This window comes from Pleurodeles waltl, chromosome 1_2, assembly GCF_031143425.1.
Source record: "Pleurodeles waltl isolate 20211129_DDA chromosome 1_2, aPleWal1.hap1.20221129, whole genome shotgun sequence".
Lineage (NCBI taxonomy): Eukaryota > Metazoa > Chordata > Amphibia > Caudata > Salamandridae > Pleurodeles > Pleurodeles waltl.
The window spans coordinates 405,467,348-405,487,379 of NC_090437.1; the positions used below are offsets into that span (position 1 = coordinate 405,467,348).

At 41.5% G+C, this 20,032-nt stretch overlaps 1 protein-coding gene across 2 annotated transcripts in view; it reads right to left on the minus strand.

Annotated features, from left to right (window-relative positions):
* The window catches only part of RIC1 (RIC1 homolog, RAB6A GEF complex partner 1), a 673,031-nt gene extending 661,075 nt beyond the window's left edge, over positions 1 to 11,956 (minus strand). The window contains exon 1 of one of the 2 annotated variants that reach the window (XM_069240247.1): positions 11,583 to 11,956. In XM_069240247.1, coding sequence (XP_069096348.1) covers positions 11,583 to 11,723 — 141 coding nt within the window. In that variant the 5' untranslated portion in view covers positions 11,724 to 11,956. The remainder of the gene's footprint in view (positions 1 to 11,582) is intronic. The other variant, XM_069240239.1, reaches the window with a different exon arrangement.
* Between the last annotated feature and the right edge of the window lie 8,076 nt (positions 11,957 to 20,032).

The following is a 20,032-nucleotide window of genomic DNA, read 5'->3' on the forward strand; positions in this document are numbered from 1 at the left end:
ATTCTATAATCTTTGGGTTCTTGTTCGTGAATGTTTTTTTAAAACATGTCATTTGTAATTTTCCTGCCAAACCTCTTGGTTTGGGAAGTTATTTATATCTTTTGTAAGGGGATGCTGGTGTAGTGCACCTAAGAACGTTAAAGACACACTTATGCACTTAAACGGTAATTGCATTTTACAAAAACAGATGTTTTCCTGTGCAATTGCAAGGCTGCTGCTGAATTTCCTAGTAAAACCTTATGGTATGTTATGAGGGGATAAGGCATTCAGACATACTGTCCTTTATTGTTAGTTATAATTCAGTATTTGTGTGTTTAAGAACTGCTCTGTGCATTTACATAGCATTAGTGATTGACTTTCATCCTGGTTGACATCGAGAAATATATTAAATTCCTCATGGATACAAGCCAAGTACCACAAGAAAAGGACCCAAAATACCCATTATCAAAGAGCAGAAGTTAACAATTCCCCATTGGATTTCAAGGATTTTTTCTTTTGCCTGTGTGTTGGTTTCACAGGCACGGAAGGGGTATGAGAACCATAAGCAATGTGTACCCCACATAACTACAAACTGCTTTTGTGTGCATAGATTCATAGAGCTGGATTTGAAACAAGCATTTGCAATGCAATCGGTCCCGCGTTTGCTCGAGTTAAAGCTACTAGCGTTATAAACTCCTAACCGGACTTTTCTTGCCACATAACTTGAAAATCAAAAGTAAAACAGTTTCACATAAGCAAGCCGATTCACAGCACCATCGCCGCCATGAGCATCAGTGATAACGAAAGACACAAAAGGAAAAAGAAGTTCACTCTCAGTCAAACTTATCGACAAAGGTGCAATTAGCCATGTAACAGTGTTGATAGCCAAGGCGGAAACTAAACCGGCCCAAGGAGGGACAAACGTAAACCATTTACCAATGTCATTTATGGATTTTTGAAGGGCAAGCCCACGAACAAGTGATAGTGATGGGCGTGAGGTGGGCGTTGTTAAAAGCCCAGATACATACCAACACGTCAGAAAAGCAGCGCATGCGCGCAGCTATGCTCGACCTAAAAAGGTTGTATGCAAAGAGTTCTTCTCTTTGATACTCTTTGGCATACTGATTTCATTGGGTGACCTCGCTAGCATGCTGAGCTTTCTATTACTGCACTCTTAACAGGGTTCTGTCATGTCTTGGGCCTGATGTATATTTTTTATCTTCTTTTGAGCTGTTGTGAAAAGGGGATACAAATATGTTACCGTCTGCTTTTCCTGTCAGTAAAGAGATATTCTAGACATACACTTGATCTGTCTTTGGACTTAAACGCATTAGATTAACCTTAAAGTGCCCAGTCACTAAAGATGTTTTAGGGCACATAAGGAAGAAAAGTAAAATGTATTTTTTTTATTTTATTTACTTTCTTTCCATGTTAAGTTATTACAATTGTCCAGCATGTTCCTCTTTACACTTCGTGTAGGGTTTGTGGTTGTGAGTCAGTCATGTTGAGAAGGAATCAGCAAAAATTGAAAAGTTGTTCCCTATTGATAGGGTAATGGAAGTCTCCTGTGGGAGAAAAAAAAGAGTGAGTTAAGTAAGTTGAAACTCTCAGTGATAGCCTTGTATTCCATAGCCAGTGAAATTGCCCGTTCCACAATATATAATTTAATTCACTCCTCCAAAGGTAGCAGACATGTTGGTAACCAGAAAACTTACACTAGCTGCCCTCCCTGCTCCAGAGGTTGTCTTCCCTAATCTGTGGCTGGCAATTGTTAGCATTACAGCATGTGGGTGATAAACTGTCACAGAACTTAGCGTTCCTGCTTTGTAAATAAGGTTATGCCTTACAGCAGGGTCAGACTGGGATAGAACATAGACCAGGGCACCAAAATAAAGCTGCCCCCACCCCCTATTTGCAAATTGGGTAGTAAAAATAGTTGCCCAAATTTAGAGGCATTTAGCATGTAGCATGCTGTTTATCCAGTATTTAGGTGCCTCTTTGTGAGTTTTCTGCCATTGCACCCAGACCTATCACACAACAAATACAAGCTAAAACAAGCTAGACATATTGACTTTGTGCATGCTTGTAAGCAGTTTGATCTAATTGAATAACAACAATGACCTTGTTGTAAATAATTAGAATTGGCAATTACAAATGGAACATGTGTGACCATCATTATATGCGCACTGGAGAAAGGCCAAGGATTGAATGAAAGCCATTTATGTTAAGCTCAACACCGACAAGACAGAAATCATGATCTTCAGCAAGAGCGCCTTTCCATGAGACTCTAGCTGATTGCCTGCCAAACTTGGACTCACACCCAGCACCCAAGCCAGGAACCTTAGAATTATCTACAGCAAACTGGACAAAACTGCACAAGTCAATGCAGTCACTTGATCCTGCTTTCAGACCTTGTAGATGCTGAGGAAGATCTTCATATGGCTCCTAAGTGACATTAGAAAAACATCACTCATGCCATAGTCACCAGCAAGTTTTACTACGGGAACATCCTCTATGCCAGTATCACCAAGCAATGCACTAGAAGACTACAAATCATCCAGAACTTGGCAGCCAGACTCATCCTCATCCTCACACACAGCACTCACCCCACCACACACCAGAGAGCTCCACTGGCTCTCGATACACAAATGGTCTCTATTCAGACTCACATGCATTCAAGGCACTACACAATCTACCCACCACCTACTTGAACAGTCTCATTGCCTTCTACTAACCACCCAAACACCACTGCTCAGCAGGCGCCCTTACTCACATGCAGCCCACACAGACAGAATCCAGACCAAGAGGACAAGCTTTTTCTTGCTTCACTCCTATAGTGTGGAATGGCATCCCACTCCACATCAGAGCCTCCTCCTCCTCACTTCTTGAATTCCACGGAAGACCTGGCTTTTCAATTAACTAACCTACTGTAGCATGTGCTAGTCACAGCCACACCTGCTTAGTGCAAGGATACCCTAGTGGGGGATAGTGCGCTTTACAAATACACATAACATTGAATGAGCATGTGATCTGAACATTCCTTTGGCCCACTGAGTCTCACTGCCTTCAACCTTGGATCTAGAGCTCTGAATCGTGCCCCTTAATGAAAACCTTCCCACAGTCAGAACACCCCCGATTATCTGAATGAAACTTTGATCACACATACCTTGCAAGCATTGGAAAACACAGTAGCTCAGCCTTTTAAAGCAGAGACTTCCTCGTGGTTTAGGAAAGTCAAATATGATATAAAATTGCACTAGAGCAAAGAGTTTACAAATGGTAACAAATTCAAATTCTTTATTTACGTAAAATATGCTATGTATGTACACTAATATATGGGTAAAAGAGAGATCTATTCACTTGCCAATGCCCATTTTATTCCTGTTGTGGTTTGAGCTCTATAAATCGTCATAAATACATGTGCAGTTGCACCTAGGGTCATAAGTTAGCCTCGTTAGAACATGTCACATAGTCTAATTTCACGTTTTTACTTAGAGGTTTGTCTTGTGTTGAACCTTGCTTTGTTTTTCGCCTGGTCCATTACATTAATTGTTGGGTATAAATACACTAGTAAAGGTCATGGCAGGATTAGAATTAAGATCCTATTTTTTTTTATACATATAGTCTGAACGTTTTTTCATCCACTGAAGCATGACAAACTCAGCTCAGTCAGACGTAGAATGTACGGCTAAGGATTCTCCGTCCAGTATGCCTTATTCTGTTTTTGCCCATAATATGCTGCAAGGTCTGTTGTTTACAGCCTGCTCTCTTTCATGTTCAAAATATTAAGTTTCAAGTTTCAGTTTATGTGCTGTTGTATATCCTGACCAATCCATTTGTAACCACGTGCCCACCGAAACACTTTTACTTCTGTTTTATGTTTAAGGTAAATGGTGTTACTGGAGGTGATTGACATTCTTCTGGACACTCTCTTGTGGTGCAGCAATTGACAGGTCGTCTATTTGTGCCACCCGAGGGATGACTTGTCCAGAGGTAGGATATTCGGAACATGCAGAATTAAGGTCACTTGAGGGATTTTTGTGACTACGCATCCTAGTCCCTTGGTGGCGCCACAGTGACCCCGTATGCCAGAAGAGGCCACCGTTGAACTTATTTAGGCAGGAGCACAAAACTTGTCTCAGCCGAAGATTGGCGACCTTGTGTGCGAGCAGGGGCTGTGGTGAGGGCCCTCGCTACACCGCTGAACGCTTCAATACCACCAGAGCAGGTAAGGAACTGGGACTTAGGGGGCCCGGGGGTCTCACTGCTAATGATGCTATAGCCCTGTGACACTTTTGAATAAATCTTGGCAAGTCAAAGAGGAACTCTTGAGTACAGCCTACTAGTAAACATTCCCTGGATGCGGCCACCAGTGAATGGGGAGTAACTCCAACTACGTTACAAGACAGCGGGTGGGGCAGAGATTTGCCTGACAATTAATAGTGCCCTAACCTCAAGGGGATTGTGTTAATGCCCACGGTTGTAGCTATTCCTTTGCATGTGTAGAGTTAGAAAAAAAATACTTATTTTTCTTACAGAAGTATTTGACTTTACAGTGATTTAGTGTGTGTACAATGTGCACTTTGATGTTATAAGTAGTGTCTACTTACCTGAATCAACACCTTCCCGTCCCCACCTCCCTTAACAGATCCTTTGACCGCTTGTCAATGGCTTTCACTGAGAGTCACGTGCAGTAAGGGTACTTGGCCCAGTCACTCAGGATCCACAGAAGGTAGGCCCAGGACATCAGGACTCAAAAGCCTCAACTACCATGGTTGGCCACTATAGCCCCCGAGTGTATTGGCGCCCTCCGAAAGGGGTTCTGACAAGGGGTCACCAGATTTTTGTGAAACTCTGCAAACTAACATTTTAGATTAATAGAGTGATTATTTATTAACATTCAATCCACACTCAGTACCTCTTAATGTCTACGAATGCCAGGGACATTTACTTTCCCATTCTGTACTGACATATTCTATTTAACATTACCACAAATCTACTAAACAGAACTGCAATAGATAAGAAAAAAAAATCTATCTTTTCTAACAAGTACAGAGGGGCTTCTGCTCCACGATAATGTATGCTTAAATTAGAAAAGTTACATCAAAGAATACTACGGTTTGATGCAAGACTGAAAAAACTGAGAAGTTATGGTCATCACCTCCAACCCTAAGTACCCCAAAAACATGCTTCTTACTTCCGTATCTGTGCTGTGGGGGCAATATTGTTTGAGATGCGACTATAGAGGGACAAATTTAAAGAGTTTTTATTCTTAGATCCTATCATAAAATTCATTAACATAAGTTTTCTCACTGAACTTGTAGTGCTTTGTGATAACATACCTACACAAGACCCAAAGAAGTCTCCAGCTCTAACATGTACTGCCCCTTAAACAATAAAATTAAGAAAAAATAAAACCCATATGCATGTTATTTTAAGATATATATGAAAAGCATTTACCGTCATTATCCAAATTAGAAACGCTCACAGATGAGAGGCATCTGTGCCATTTTACTAGGCATAACTATGTAGCTGTATTCAAGGAATTTAAACATATTTATGTAGTTGTATTCAGGGGTTTCTGGGCTATCCTAGAGCAAAGAAATAATATGGGAATTTTAGACCTACTCTTCAGCTTTGTAACGCACCCTCCACAATACATTTCAACCCCTTTTAATATTATGATCTTCCAGCAAATCACTTCCAGGAATCAGGATGAAGAAAGTTATTTTTTTCGGGGAAGGTTTCATGCACATTTATTATTATATTAGGAAACAAACAGGTGACGCAAAGCCCACACGTGGTACCTTTGAAACGTGTTAGTCGACCTTGACGCTTTCCCCCATGCTTAAAGGCAAAAAATAGTCAAAATCTAGCACTGTTGTGAAAACGTATACAAGCACATTTTACAAACTGGACATCAGGCTACAGTCTCAATTGCTCTTTTGCCCAGACTCTTGCCAATTCACCTGCCTCTTCACTTAAGTTAAAACACTTCCCCTAGACTCTCAGCCGACAATTGTGACATTCAGTATACAATAATGCCTATCTAATAATGTAATACTACTCGAGGTAAACAGATCATTTACCATGGTGCTTCTGTCTCACTAGACTAAACCTCATGATATCTCCTGATGGTTCAGCACTGCCCGAGGGGTTAAGATTCTGGTGCCTGTATACAGTGTTTCCTGGAGGTTTGACACTGCCACCAGGGGTTAGGAGTCTGTCACTCTAGGTTGACTTCATACAGTACTTCCTGTTGATCTAAAATTACCACAAGTGGCTTATATTCTGTTGCTTCTGGGATAACTGCACATAATATCACATGGGTAGCAAAATTGTCCGAAAGTAGCAACATTCTTACGTAAGCATGAACAATCACATGAATAACTGCTTACTTAACAGATTGTATAACCTCTTAAGGACAAATAGTATAACAAATTGCATGAGTTTGTGGCAGCTTTATATAGCCCATTGCATGACCAATTACATGGCCAGCTACCACACAGTTGTCACACTCTGTGTAAGTAAAAACCATAACACACTAACAACCTCCATAACAAACTCCTCTACTTTTGGCAGTTTCCCCACAGAAAAACATGCTAACCATTCATAAAACGCTTCAGCAAATAAGCACCATGTATGTGGTAGAAAAGATACAAAATTGCCAATATACAACAATACAATCTCAAAGTTTATAATGGTATGAAGCGTTCTATAAACCTCAAGACACAAGATCTTTAATCTCCACATATAAATTGCACATTTGGTATATTTATTTCAGAATGCACAACCTCTTCATGATGCCCTCTTGTAGGGAAATCGTCCACTCATTGTCACTACACTACTCATTAGGGCAGGGAGTGCCAAAGGCACCCCATATGGAACTCATGACAAAACCACAACTGCACACGATCTCTGCACTGAAGCATTAAGAGACCAAGTGATTGGTGAGTATGCGCCACATGAAAACTCCCACATTACAAGCCCTCTCCATTAGAGTTTTGTGTACCAGAGACAAAAATTTCATATGGGGACTGTACATAAACACATCTACAAACAAGCAAATCTAAATGAAAGTTATCAATGTCAATCTTGGTGCAGGCTCTAACCAAAACATATTAAAAGGTATTCGAAAAACAGCAATGCCTATCAAGTTAACCATCTTAACTATATTGAGTGGTCCTATAATGCGACCAAACGTATTTTGATTGCATGATAAAAGAACACAAAGCTGAAGCCAGTGAGGTTTGTAAATATCATTGGTGGGAATTCAGAAAGGGGGATTGTGCTCTTTCACAATACTTAATAAACCACTAACTGCACAATGGAATGCTTAGTCTAAATTTCCTGTGAACAAATGTAACCGATCAAAGGGAAATGAACATCAAGCAATGTGCTTTGATATTTTCAATCTATCAAGGTATTGACATAATCAGTTTCCAACAGGTGCAGACAGAAATTGAACTGACGAACTTCTTTTCTAATTTTCATATTGGGCGAAATTTGTTATTTACAATAATGTAATTCACTAAATACTATAAAATGGGAAATGTTTATTAGAACATTCCTGTGAAAAATACTTTTAAAAAAGCACGGCGTTTTGATAAACAACAGGCCATGTTTAATACAGAGAAACGTATTTCGAAATTAAAATATTTTTCTCATCTCAGGATCTGTGCTGCTTACATAGACCTGTTTCACCAAGATTTCGCTGTGAGTTGCTACAGCTTACTTTTGAAGTTCCTGGTGTGAAAAAAAAGGGAGGAAAAAAGATTGTGAATTGAACTCACCAAGAGAATTTCTTTCCCTAACATGGTATTATGGAGTGACTTCCAATAATGCATAATATCTACATTTAACAAGACCACAATTGTTACAGGTTTCTTTGGCTTGGTACTCAGTTTAATTTCAGGCATTACCCCTCTTTCAAGCACACTGAGATCTGTCCCCTTTAGTCTGTTTAAATTATATTTTATCCAGTGACCATCAAAGGAAGAGGGCTGCCTGTGCCATTTGAACCAGTGGTCAACCACTCTCCAGCACTCACAAGGAGACTACTGCAAATTTAGTTAAATTAAAACAATACATTTGTTTTTATAAAGTCTATAACCTTGTATTTAGCGGAATTATGCAACTGCTGCATCTCATTTAGATTTCAAAAGCCAAAGTAAACGTTTACCACATGGTGCTTAGGCACCATGAGGACAAGTATTTTGCAGAAATATATGCATGACAATCCCTAAGAGGGCCACGGTCACATCAAAATGATGTTGACTGCGTCACAAATGACAAAGTTTAAACCACAGAAAATATAATTGCAGATTAAGGGTGGGAGGCCCTTTTGGTCAACTTTAGCCATGCATGCTCGAATTAAAAGCCAAAGTAGACCACTCCATCGTTGCACACTAAGTGGTTATTATCCCTGTATATTTATAAAACCAGCTAGAACTGTAGACTTGCTATTTCTGGTCTTTAAGAACAATGCAAATGGATAGTACGAAGCCTAGGACGTTTTACTGTTATACCATAAAGTCTGGGCTCAAAAGACAACTGAAAATGTTTAACAAACTGCTACATAATTCTTGCATCGTCCTTTCAGAAATCTAAGCAACAACGTGCCTTTTAACAATCCAGTGTAAACAGGAACATTAATATGTGCCCCGTGTTAAAAACTCGTCCGGGGGGATTGCTTAGGAGATCATAAAGTAACTCATTAAAACAAGATGCGTTACTTGGTTTGTCAAAGCAGGATTCAGCATCAAATTAAAAAGCCACAAGTTGATCCTTTACATTTAGGTATAAGAGTAAAGGTCTGTGTACTCACAACATCATACAATGGCATGAGCGACTAGTACTAGGCCAAAGGCTTTGGCGTGTGAAAACCATGAGACACTTTCAAAACACTGGGCTTCAGCGATGCTAAACTACAAACTGTAAACAAATTGAAGAACTGCAAAATGTGTAGACTTCTGACAACTATAAAGAAAAAACAATGTAACCGGAGCCCAAATTCTAGTATAGTTGCAAAGAAATCAAAGGCCAATTTAGGATCCTTTAGTCCAGTCTACAAAGTTTTAGCTTATTTACAATTATGCAGACTGATACAGCCGATAAGCAATGACAATTTCAACTGTTATGCAAGAGGGTTGTGGTGCTCCGGGAGCGAATCAGTTAACGTACCTGTTCCATGCCCAATTGCTTGTAAATCTTAACAAGAAATTAAAAAGCTCCTCTGCGGCCCCTATACTGAAAGTTATAAAGGCCTGACTTTTACCAGTGCTCCATTACGGGCACCAGACATTCCCGGAGTTCTGCCCTACCACATTGTACCATCTGCAGACTCTAGGATACAACAAGCATTTAGCAATGCAATGGGTCTCGTGTTTGCTCGAGTTAGAGCTATTAGCGTCGTAAATTCCTAACTAGACTTTTCATGCCACATAAATTGAAAATGAAAAGTAAAACGGTTGACATAAGCGAGCTAATTCAAAGTGCCTCATCCCCCATGAGGAGAGAGACAAAGAAAAAAGGAAGTTTGCTCGCATTAAAATATATCGACAAACGTTCAATTATCCATGTAACAGGGTCGACGGCCAAGGCGGTACCAATACTGCCCAAGGAGGGACGAACGTAAATCATTTACTAGTAATAAAGGATTTTTGAAAGGCCCATGAACGAGTGATAGTGATGGGCATGCAGTGGGCGCAGCTAAAAGCCCACAGATAGATTACAACAAGTCAGAGCGCTTGCACGCTCGAGTTAAAAAGGTGTTTCAAGAACGCAGACATCTGAGAATATCCAGAGTCCATCTGGAATTTGGACTGACAAGTCAACAACTAGCCTGTGCTTCGGAGATTCTGAAACATTACATACGCACATTAAGAGCTCCAGCAAACTCTTTGAAAGCTTGCCTGAAAGGCATCTTTGGAAGACCTGGGTCCCCTCAGCAGAGTCAAGTGCAGAAGCAATCCAATTTTTTCAAATAGAAACAGCAGCCCTGGCACTTGACTCGTGTGGATTTGGCATCATGGTACTGGGTAATTAACAAACAGGTGCGTCTCATAACATTTCAGCAAGACATTGCATCACTGCGGGCAACATACATTCTATCCCCCCTGAATTCATCATACCTGATGAGAAGGCCTCAGCCCTGTCTCCTTGAGGCCATTAATCCCCACACAAGTAAAAACATAATGTGTTTACGCCTGCTAGCTCTACCCGTGGCAGACTTCAATCCAGCCTGGTCCCAGCAGGGGGAAAGGGGGGCTTGTAGGCTCTGTGACTTCAGCAAGGAATCCTGGCTCCACCTACTGTGTTGCTGCTCCACTCTAGAGGCTGCTAGGCGGTCATCGCTGAAGTCGTTATTTTTACAGAAGGGGGTCTGCACTAGCAAGGAGGCTTCTGCAATAGGTTTTGCACAAACAGATTTAAGATCCCTGTCAAGATGTGCAAAATATGCCAGCGAACTCACTGCTTTCGTCTTCATGCGACCCACAGGACCTAAGGCTCTTAACTGCACTCAAAAACTTATAACAGAGGCGACCTACGCCCCTTCGAACCAGCTTGTATTCACCGATGTCACTTTACGCGACAGCAGCTGGTTACGCAGTTACGATAACTCTTGTATGCCCTTTAACGTCTTTAATGTATTTATCATACCTCTTTTTGTAAGAGGTATAATGCATCTAACCGGCGCCTGTATCATTTTTATCTTGGTACTCTTTGCCTTGTATTTTTCTTTTACCTTTTGCAATGGTTTTAAGTAATCATGCATCACCAATAAAACTGAAACTGTGTAAAACTTGCGTAGGCTAAAAGTGGCGAGCTATTCTAAGTAATTTATTTCAAAAAAACACCTGACCCTGCTCCACGTCTCGGTTGTTGGTTGCTTCAACAGCAAATTGACGAAAATCCAACGCAGTTATGTAAAGAACGAGTAAAATAAAAAGCGACATAGCAAACAGCTCGTCTGTGTGGTTGACAGACGTGTTTGTTTTTGTAACACTAGCACGCACGGAGGACATCTGTTGTAAGTTGACACGAGAGTTCACTTCAGAGATAGCTCATACCAAACAAGTGAAACTGGCCATAGTTTCCAACCGAGGACAAGTCCGCCTATTTTGGCAGATTTCGATCACCTCGGTGTGAACTATTCTGTTCAAGTCTCAGCAGGTACTGAAGGGAGTATAAAAGTGTTTCAAATGTGCGTAAAATAGCAAACACAAATAGCCAGTCACTGGCAAAGATGACAAGAAGCCTGGTACCCATAAAAGCGTCTGCTTACAGCACCCACATTTTCCTACTAAATCCCCTGGCTGCTACGCCTGCATATAATACATACTGATACCCCTGCTTCTATACACACTGCCACATGCACTCCATAGAATGTGAACAACAATTCCAGCAACCACCCACCAATTATTTCCCGATGTTCTACATTGTAACCATTGCATACTGCAATAAGGTTCAAGAAGCATCACAAAGGTGATCGACCTTGAAAGAAACACCGCGTTGAACAGGATGACAACGATAGAGAAATTCTACAAATGTCATTAGAGGGCTAGAGAGAGTACCCCACATCCCCAGGTATGTCCACTCACCCGGCTGCTCCAGACGCTCAGCTGGCTGCTGGATATCACGGCGAAGAGCGCGCGCTGCGGGTCGGGCTGCAGCTGGAAGGGCTGCTCCACGCTCCTAAGCGGGCACAGCAGCCGCTTGGGCCACCCGCTCAAGAAGTACATGTCGCCTCTCCGGGCTGCCGGTCCCAGTCCCCCAGTCCAGCGCTATAGTCCCTTGCCGCCACCTCTCGCACGGTGCGGGCCTTTCCTCCGCGTTAGGAGTCGGCTATGGGCTCCAGTTGCACCTCCTCTCCAGTAGCTCTCTGGTTAGCGCTTCCGACGCCGCTCCGGCAGCCTGTGGCCCGCTGCGCCGCCGCCATCTCCTGCATTCCATGCAGTCCAGCGGCAGCCACGGGGGCGGGGCCTGTGAGACCAGACACCGGGGCGATACAGACCCCGCCCCCGCACACCCGACGGCCATCTTAAGACTGTTTTGGGAATCTTAGTGCCAGGAAGGCTCTTAAGAAATGACAGCGCATAAAGGAAAATCAACCCAAAGTAACCCGAGGTAGAAATATTTCAAAACGTATTTTTATTATTTTTCAGTTAATATGAATTATTTGAAAGTACAATTTGTTTCACAAAATCGACCCAAACTGTCGCGGTACAGTTGTAAAGTCGTGTTTGTTCTACTAAAAATACAGTAAAATTTGGTGTGTTTGAACTTCTCGAACCCGTTTTTTTTACGCTGACTTCACTCCAAAATGTCCGCTCTGTGAACGGATGCGAACAAGTGGACTGCACCCGTTGACTTCTAGCCAGCACCGGTTCGCCTTCACTATAGAGCGATTAGAGGGCCTCTACAACTTTTCATGTAGCAGCTGGCTGGGGGTGGCATTGAGGCGCAGTGTCAAGGCAGGAGAACGAATAGCAGCGTAAATTCAGATGAAATTGTAGTACAGCTATTACAAGCTCCCAGAGCCATCAGCAACCCAAACTGTAGCACTTGTTTGCCTCAATGCTACTCGTTCCGAACTATCATTGTTATTTACTTTTCATACTGTGACACGGGAAGCGGTCAGTCCGCTTTCTATTCCCATGATTTTCACCCTTGTCTCTATTACGCGTACCTTTGTTTCTGGAAGTGACGTCTTACACGGGTTTCTCCAGTGCCACCTGTTAGCTGTCAATAGAACTGAAACAAAAACCTGTTGAAATATATAGGAAGTTCAAGAAAATGTCTGACCCGCGCTGTTCAAAACGTAAATGTTTCTCTTTCCAATGCAATAAAGGAGTCACAGTTGTAAACTGCGTACCTGTCAGCGTTCCCGAATTTAGAAAAAAAGTAGATGTTTTTTGTAGCTAAACACTTTGTTGTTTTTAGCTGACTAACGGTTAAAATTGTTCCAATTTAAGCGCAACTTAACGGGACACCTACCTCCAGTGGTCGAATTTCCTTAAAATCAAGGTTTGGTAATGCTAAATATCGCTCCCCATCTCTTCTCACTCCATATTCTCTATGTCTCCCTCTCTCTTGAAGCATCTGAGAGAGTGTAGCTTATATAATCTATATTAACATAAATGTTTATGAATTAATGTGTGATAATGTCACATAGAAACTGTAATAGTAATCCTGCTTAAACGTGCACCTGAAATGTAACCACGGGGAGTGGCCGCCAATGTATACGTAGACTAATAATGATGATCAAAATGTTATGTATCAAAACATTGAATAAGTTTATGCTAACTAGCAATAATTGTGTTATTGAATTTGTGCTGAAATCCTTTATAGGCCTTAAGTTAGCATGAGCCGAAGCTTAGATGCTTGGCTCTCATATTAAATGTATTTTTCCTATCTTGCAGTGTGCTGACTCACAAGAGGACATGACCTTTATTTTTTCTTCAAACTAGAAGACAAATGTAACCATGCTAGATCCGTTCCCATGAATTTTTCACTGCTTGTAGAATAATGTTAAAACAAAATGAAACAGTGTAGATTAATGTAATGCACAAGGTCATTCAAACCGGTGAAGACAATGGAGCTACTGACCAAAAGATGTGCAAAGAATTACAGAAAGATGAAATCATACCGGATGTGCGACCTCTGAAGACATCGAATAAGAGGACCAATCAGAGACTTGTAAATCAATATGGGGTGAAAGAGTAGGTGACCTAATGTGTTTTCTGATAGGTTAAACATAGTGGGGTATAACAAATGTCCAATAAGATTTTTGGGGAATGTACCACAAAAAAGGGATAAAAACCCATGACACGGGGTGCCATTTAGAATTAGGTAGGGAATGCTATTGATTTTATCCAGACACTTTGTCACTCTGTTTGGTGACTTACTTGGTTTTACTTAAACCATCCTTGTCCTTAGATTGCCCATTTACACTTTACCTCCTTATGAGGGAAGTGCCCTTTTTGCCCCCGAGCTGAGTTCTGACAGATGGCGATTTGGCTGATGTCCTGAAGACGAAGACTGAACGCGTGTGCTGTCCTAATCTTTGGAGGGTAATTATGACAATGCATTTGTAATTTGTCTGTTTGCTTTTCCTTTCTAGGTACCAACTGCTTACTTTTGACAGAGTCCATAGTTAGATGTTTTCCAAATTGGTGTTCTAAATCGTTTTTCATGAAGCCCAACATGCTAACGCTAATCAGTGGTTAGGACAGGTGTTCACTAAAACTGACGCAAATAGACAAACGACCGAATCTATGTTTTGTTGAACTGACGCGTTATTAATACGCTGCTTAATTGATCTGTGTTCACGCCGTGTTATGTTTTGATGTTTGTGATTCTCGCTTTAATAAAATCTTATCAAAGTTGCCATATTGTGACTATGCTATTATGTTTCTTGGTTTTAAGATTGACGTATTTGCTTCTAGAATTGTAATCAATAGGGAATAAAACTTCATAAAATTCTACGAAACTGGTGTGGTTATTCATGACTGCAAAGTCATGGTAGTGTTTTGAATTGATTAATGACTTTGACTAAAGTGAAATGTATTGTTGTGATAAATATTGATGACATCATAGACGTGTTGATTGACATATTGATTAGCTATCTCATCCTAAGGTGTCTCTCAACTGGGTCAAAAGATTCATTGGCCTAAAACGAGTACTGATGTGTAATAAATTATCATAAAGGGACGCGTTAACACATCCATCCTTAGGCCTGCTGCAGTTAACATTGGGCAGCTAGGGAAGTGATAGAGGCTCCAGGAGCGGCCTTGAGCTTCGAAACCCGGCCTCCTGTCCACCCAGCCCATTGGGCAAACCCCCAGTGGACTAAAAGGCGAGTCTGGCCCTGACCAAGAAGTCTAGCCTTGAGAGCTGGTCCATGGTTACATTTTGCTTTTTATATTTAAAAGATAATGCTTGCGAGAGGTCCAATACTTATTTAATGCGCTCCTGGGACGTATTGAGAAACGCAGTCATTTCACTTTAGATTCAATAAGAGGTATGAAGTCACCGCCCTACACTGAGCCCCAGAGGGGATAGCCTTGAAGGGTGGGGGTCGTGTAAGTACCTTCAACAAGGAACTGCAAATCAACAGTATATCAATTAAAACATTTCATTTGTAGGAGTCAAAAATGAGGGTTTCATTAAGCAAATAATGTTTTTATTAAATCTTTTGGTATAAATTAAGTTCTTCCATTAGCAATTCGTCAAGTCTCAATGCAAGTACAGAACAATGCATGAAGCCCGTTCCATAAACTCTAATCACTATTGTAAGCTGATTTAATGTATAAAGAAAGCATCACCAGAACCCATAAAGAGTTACTGCCTCAAGAAGTGAAACCCTAAAGAGAGGTTCACGAATCTCTGTAAACTCCTAACAGCATAAATCAGAACAGAATTAAGTAGCTCTCAGAGCAAATCCAAGCTGCATCAGCAAAGAGTCAAGTCAAACAGTATCTGAGTAACATGCTCTCAAGAAACTCAGAGATAGAGAGTGGCTACCATCTAAATCTAGTCTAGCCTGTGAACAAGCATTTATACACTAATAAAACAAGTTGCGAGTCTTGTGGAAATAACTTTTGATTTCAACCAATAAGTTGCTAATGTCTTCATGGGAACAGGAAAGCTTCCATCGATTTTGTAAGTTTAACAAAAAAACATTCTAAACACAAGGTACATTTAACTATTCGCTGCAATATTATCAATATTCTACTATTCTCTCCCATCTTTATGCTCTATAAGACAAAAACAAGTCAAGGCAAGTACAATACATTCCACAATGAAATCACTCCCACTCTCATACACATTCAGTGACAGAGCCTGTTCATAAAGAAACAACTTTTAAGATTAATTTAACATTGCAGAAATTTTTCCATGAGTCAAATTGGTAAGAAGCTAAGACTAAACGCTCTCTCTATTCCGTCTGTTGCAATAAGACATTTGCCTCATAAAAAGATATACACTTTTGGCCATGACATAGGTCAGAGCTAAGAAAGAGGAAAGGAATGGGGGGAAAAAAGTTAAAAGTATGCGTTTGTCAGCAGTTTAAACTAAATACATGTCTCTGTGCAAGCATTGAATGCAAAGCCACGTTTATGTGCAGTCATTTATTAAGACCCTGGCAGTCTTGCACTGCCACGCCGGCGGTGGTGGCCAGACCGCCGACAGCGTGGCGGTGCAGGACCGCCACATTATGACAACGGCAGTGAACTGGCTGCATTACAGCCAGTTCACCACCTATACCGCCAGGGAGGTAGGACTGCCTGGCCGAAGGTAGACCACCTTCGACCGGGTGGTCCACCTAACACCGCCGCTGTATTTTGAGATCCTTACCGTCAGGGATTCCGTGGCGGTAAGGATACTGGTGACAGGAACACTCATTCCTGTTGCCACTACAAGACTCCCCAACACCCCTCTATGTAGGTGCCCCCTCCCACCCTGACCCCATCAGAAGCCTCCCACCCTGATCCCCGTTCTGTACCCCCGCCCCCGCCCCCATCCACGCACACACACACACCACACTTGCAAACATGCACACACACACCACACATACATACATGCACGCACACATCCACGCTCACTCATTCACACACACATGCACACATGGCCACAACACTTCCCTCACCCCGCATCCATACAGTCACACGGGCACTTGCACACACACACAAAAAACACACACACACACACAACACCCCCCACCCCCACCCCACCATTCAAACACTCAACACCCCCCCCCCCGTCGGTCGATCACCTTACCTGGTGGTTGCAGTGGTCCTCCAGGAGGGAACGGGGTCCATGGAGCTTGCTCCGCCGCCAGCACCATGCCAACACAACACCACCATGCTGTCTACAATGTAGTAATGCGGCCGGCGGTGTTGTGGTGACGTGGCGGTAGCGACGGAGCAAGCTCCACTAGACCGCCGACCACCAGCATGGCTGCTGCCGACTTCCACACTAAATAGTGGCATAGAGCAGCCAGCAGCCATAATATGGCTGTCAGAAGACCTCCAACATGTGGTGGGCATGACTTCAGCGGTCTGAGAAAAAGACAGCAGAAGTCATAATGAGGGCCTAAGTGCTTAAGAGCTTTCAAAAGTTATATTTTTAGTAATAACCAGGCTGTACATAGTTGCAAACCTTTTAATAGGTTTCCATTAAAAGGTCACAATGCAGGGCTCTTAATATCTTTATTGCACCTCTCAAAAAGAGTAACTGTTTGACACCAGGACGCTTTAAATGGTTCTGTCAATTAAAGCGTATACTGACTACCAAGCAGCATTTCGATTTGCTAAATAACCTATTACACAAATGTGATTTTTTTTAGGTAGCAGGCACACTGAAGAGAGAGAAAGCTTGCTTCTTTAGCAGTCTGTCCTTCCTTTCACTTCACAGTTCAGGAGATCCCCTCCTTCTTTTTCAGCCTGAGGCAACTCAAAGTCACATTAACCATTCCGGGGTGGTTGATTTTTTTGAACAAAAAGTATGGGCACAGTTTGGTAAAACAAAAAAAGCTTTGCAACATCATTCATTATAGATACCGCCCGTTTTGAACTCAGCCTAAATCCAAACCATGTATTCAGTGTTGGATGGCCTGTAGGGTAACAAGGCAGTGCCCAAATGGGCTGGTCTGACAAGTCAGTGTGTGGGTCATTTTTTGGCTGTTTTGGGGCCTGTTTCATGGTCTATTGGGGCTTTGTTCATGTTAATTTCCAAGAAATATTAAAACAAACATTGACTGCAGCAGGCTCAACCCATGCACTCTTCTGTACCTTGCAAAACATTTATACAGCATGTCTAACAAAGATCAAATCTGCCCCAGTTTACAAACTTGGGCCACTTCTATAGCTTTCTAATTCACAAATGCAGAACACTTTTATTTTGATTCAATGTCCTGTTTTCTGTCACAGTCAAACCTTGCATATTTGTATAGCCAACACGTCTGTTAAGATGACTTTCAAAAAAAATAATCTCTATTTAGATTCTTGTGGATGGGTGCACTCTTACACCCTCTACATAAATAGGGCTGTAAAACAGACCCAAAAATATAGAATGATTGCCCTGATCGGCACAGATGTGAAAGCCTATGTGTTACTTCAATTAAGTGACCTTACAGAGTAGGTAAACAAAAAACTACTGCTTTCCACAACGAGGGACAAACCATTTACGACATAGTAGCTTTAACCATGCTGATTGACTCCTATGCTTTCTCTAGTAGTACTCCCTTATATGCCTGCATCATAGATTTTCAAATAGCCTTTGATAAAATGACAAGGTAATTTTATCCTCAACTAAAAAAACAAAACACATAATGGCATTAATTAAGGGCACACCTCAGAATAGCTCTTAGGAATGACAGATCATGCCACACAAAACTGGGTGGGAGGTCCGTACCTCTCATAGGATATGCTGATGACATTGTTGTGCTAGATGGGATATGTGTCGCCCTTCAATGTCTGCTTACAGCCCTGGAAGCCTATTGCAAGTCACATTTCTTGTAAACATCTCTAAAACAAATAAGTAACAGCCCCTAAAAGTGCAATAAAAATGGAAAGTGGTCCTTTAACACACACCCCATTGCTAGGTCCACAACATACAAATACATTGGAATGTAAATGCCCAAGAGAACTGCTTATCAACATATCAAACTACTTTGAAATCTAATTCACTATCGTTTGTAGCCATAAGTTCCGGGTTATTGACAGAATTAACTGCCTCTTCCTCAAGCCCTTTACTGGAAGTTGTGAGGGCAAAATAAACATTTTTCGAGCTTTCGCATCAAGAATTTTCAATTCTATTAAGGACACGGAGGCGAGGATTATGCTTCTCTTTCTATGCTTTATTATAAACAGCAGCCAATAGGAGAATATGTTATTAAACCAAAACATATCCTAGAGTTCCAAGATCTAATGTCATAACCATAGAGTATATAAACATCCAAAGCCAATTAACTTCCTCTTTCTTTGAAAATCTCAGTCAGTAAAAGTCAGTGAAAGTCTATCAAAAGCGAACCCGCAGATTAACTTGAATCCAACATCCAATGAGAACAGAATTCCAAGACGGAAGGACCTCCAAGAATTCATCGAATTGTAGCAGACATCATTTCTGGTCAAACCCTAGAAAAAAGGGGAGTAGAAAAAACAATCATACCGTATGGCCAGAAAAATCTGGAATCAGTAAACATGTTTAATATATGCCACATCACTGGGTGGGTAATACCATAAGACAATAAATAAAACAAGATACTTAACTCATAAGATGCTGTCTTATTGGTAAACATAGGGAGGGATAATCCTCGCCTCCGTGTCCTTAATAGTATTGACATTTCTTGACGCGAAAGCTCAAATTGTTTTTATTCTATGTCAGGACCAGAGGTTCAGAAAATGCTAGTTCAAAGCTGATTTACCACTGTCAATGCAATGTCTAAAATAGGTTTATAATAAAAGGACTTAAATGTGGATTTCGAGGACCAGTCCGCTGCCTTCATAATATCCTCTAACCTTACTCCCAAATTAAATGATTTTGAGGCCATAGCACCGCGAACTGAATGTGCTGCGAAAATGGAAACATCAATTCCTGCTTCAGAAAGAAGCCATCTAGTCCATCTGGCCAAAGTAGCCGATGAGACTGGATTAATAGGTTTCTGAAGAGAAATTAATAATTGACCCCCAGGATCTCTCCTGAATTCGTCCGTGGCCTGCTTCATAATCTTTTAAACATTGAACAACACACAGTTTGGAATTATGGGGAAAAGCTGGATAAGACACAGACCTAGTGCCTGTCTTAGTGCGTCTGGAAATAGAAAAAGACACCCCATCAGGGGAAAACTCCTTCCTGCCAAGCCAAGAGCCCTAACATCAGACACCCTTTTGCAGGAAATGAGACACAGCAACAGAGTAAGTTTAGCCGAAAGTTGCTTACGTGACAGTAATCTATTACCTGGCTAGGAGGAAATAAAGGCAAGAACCACATTAACGTCCCAAGGAGACGAATATCTAGGTAAAGGAGGATTAGACAGACGGATGCCTCT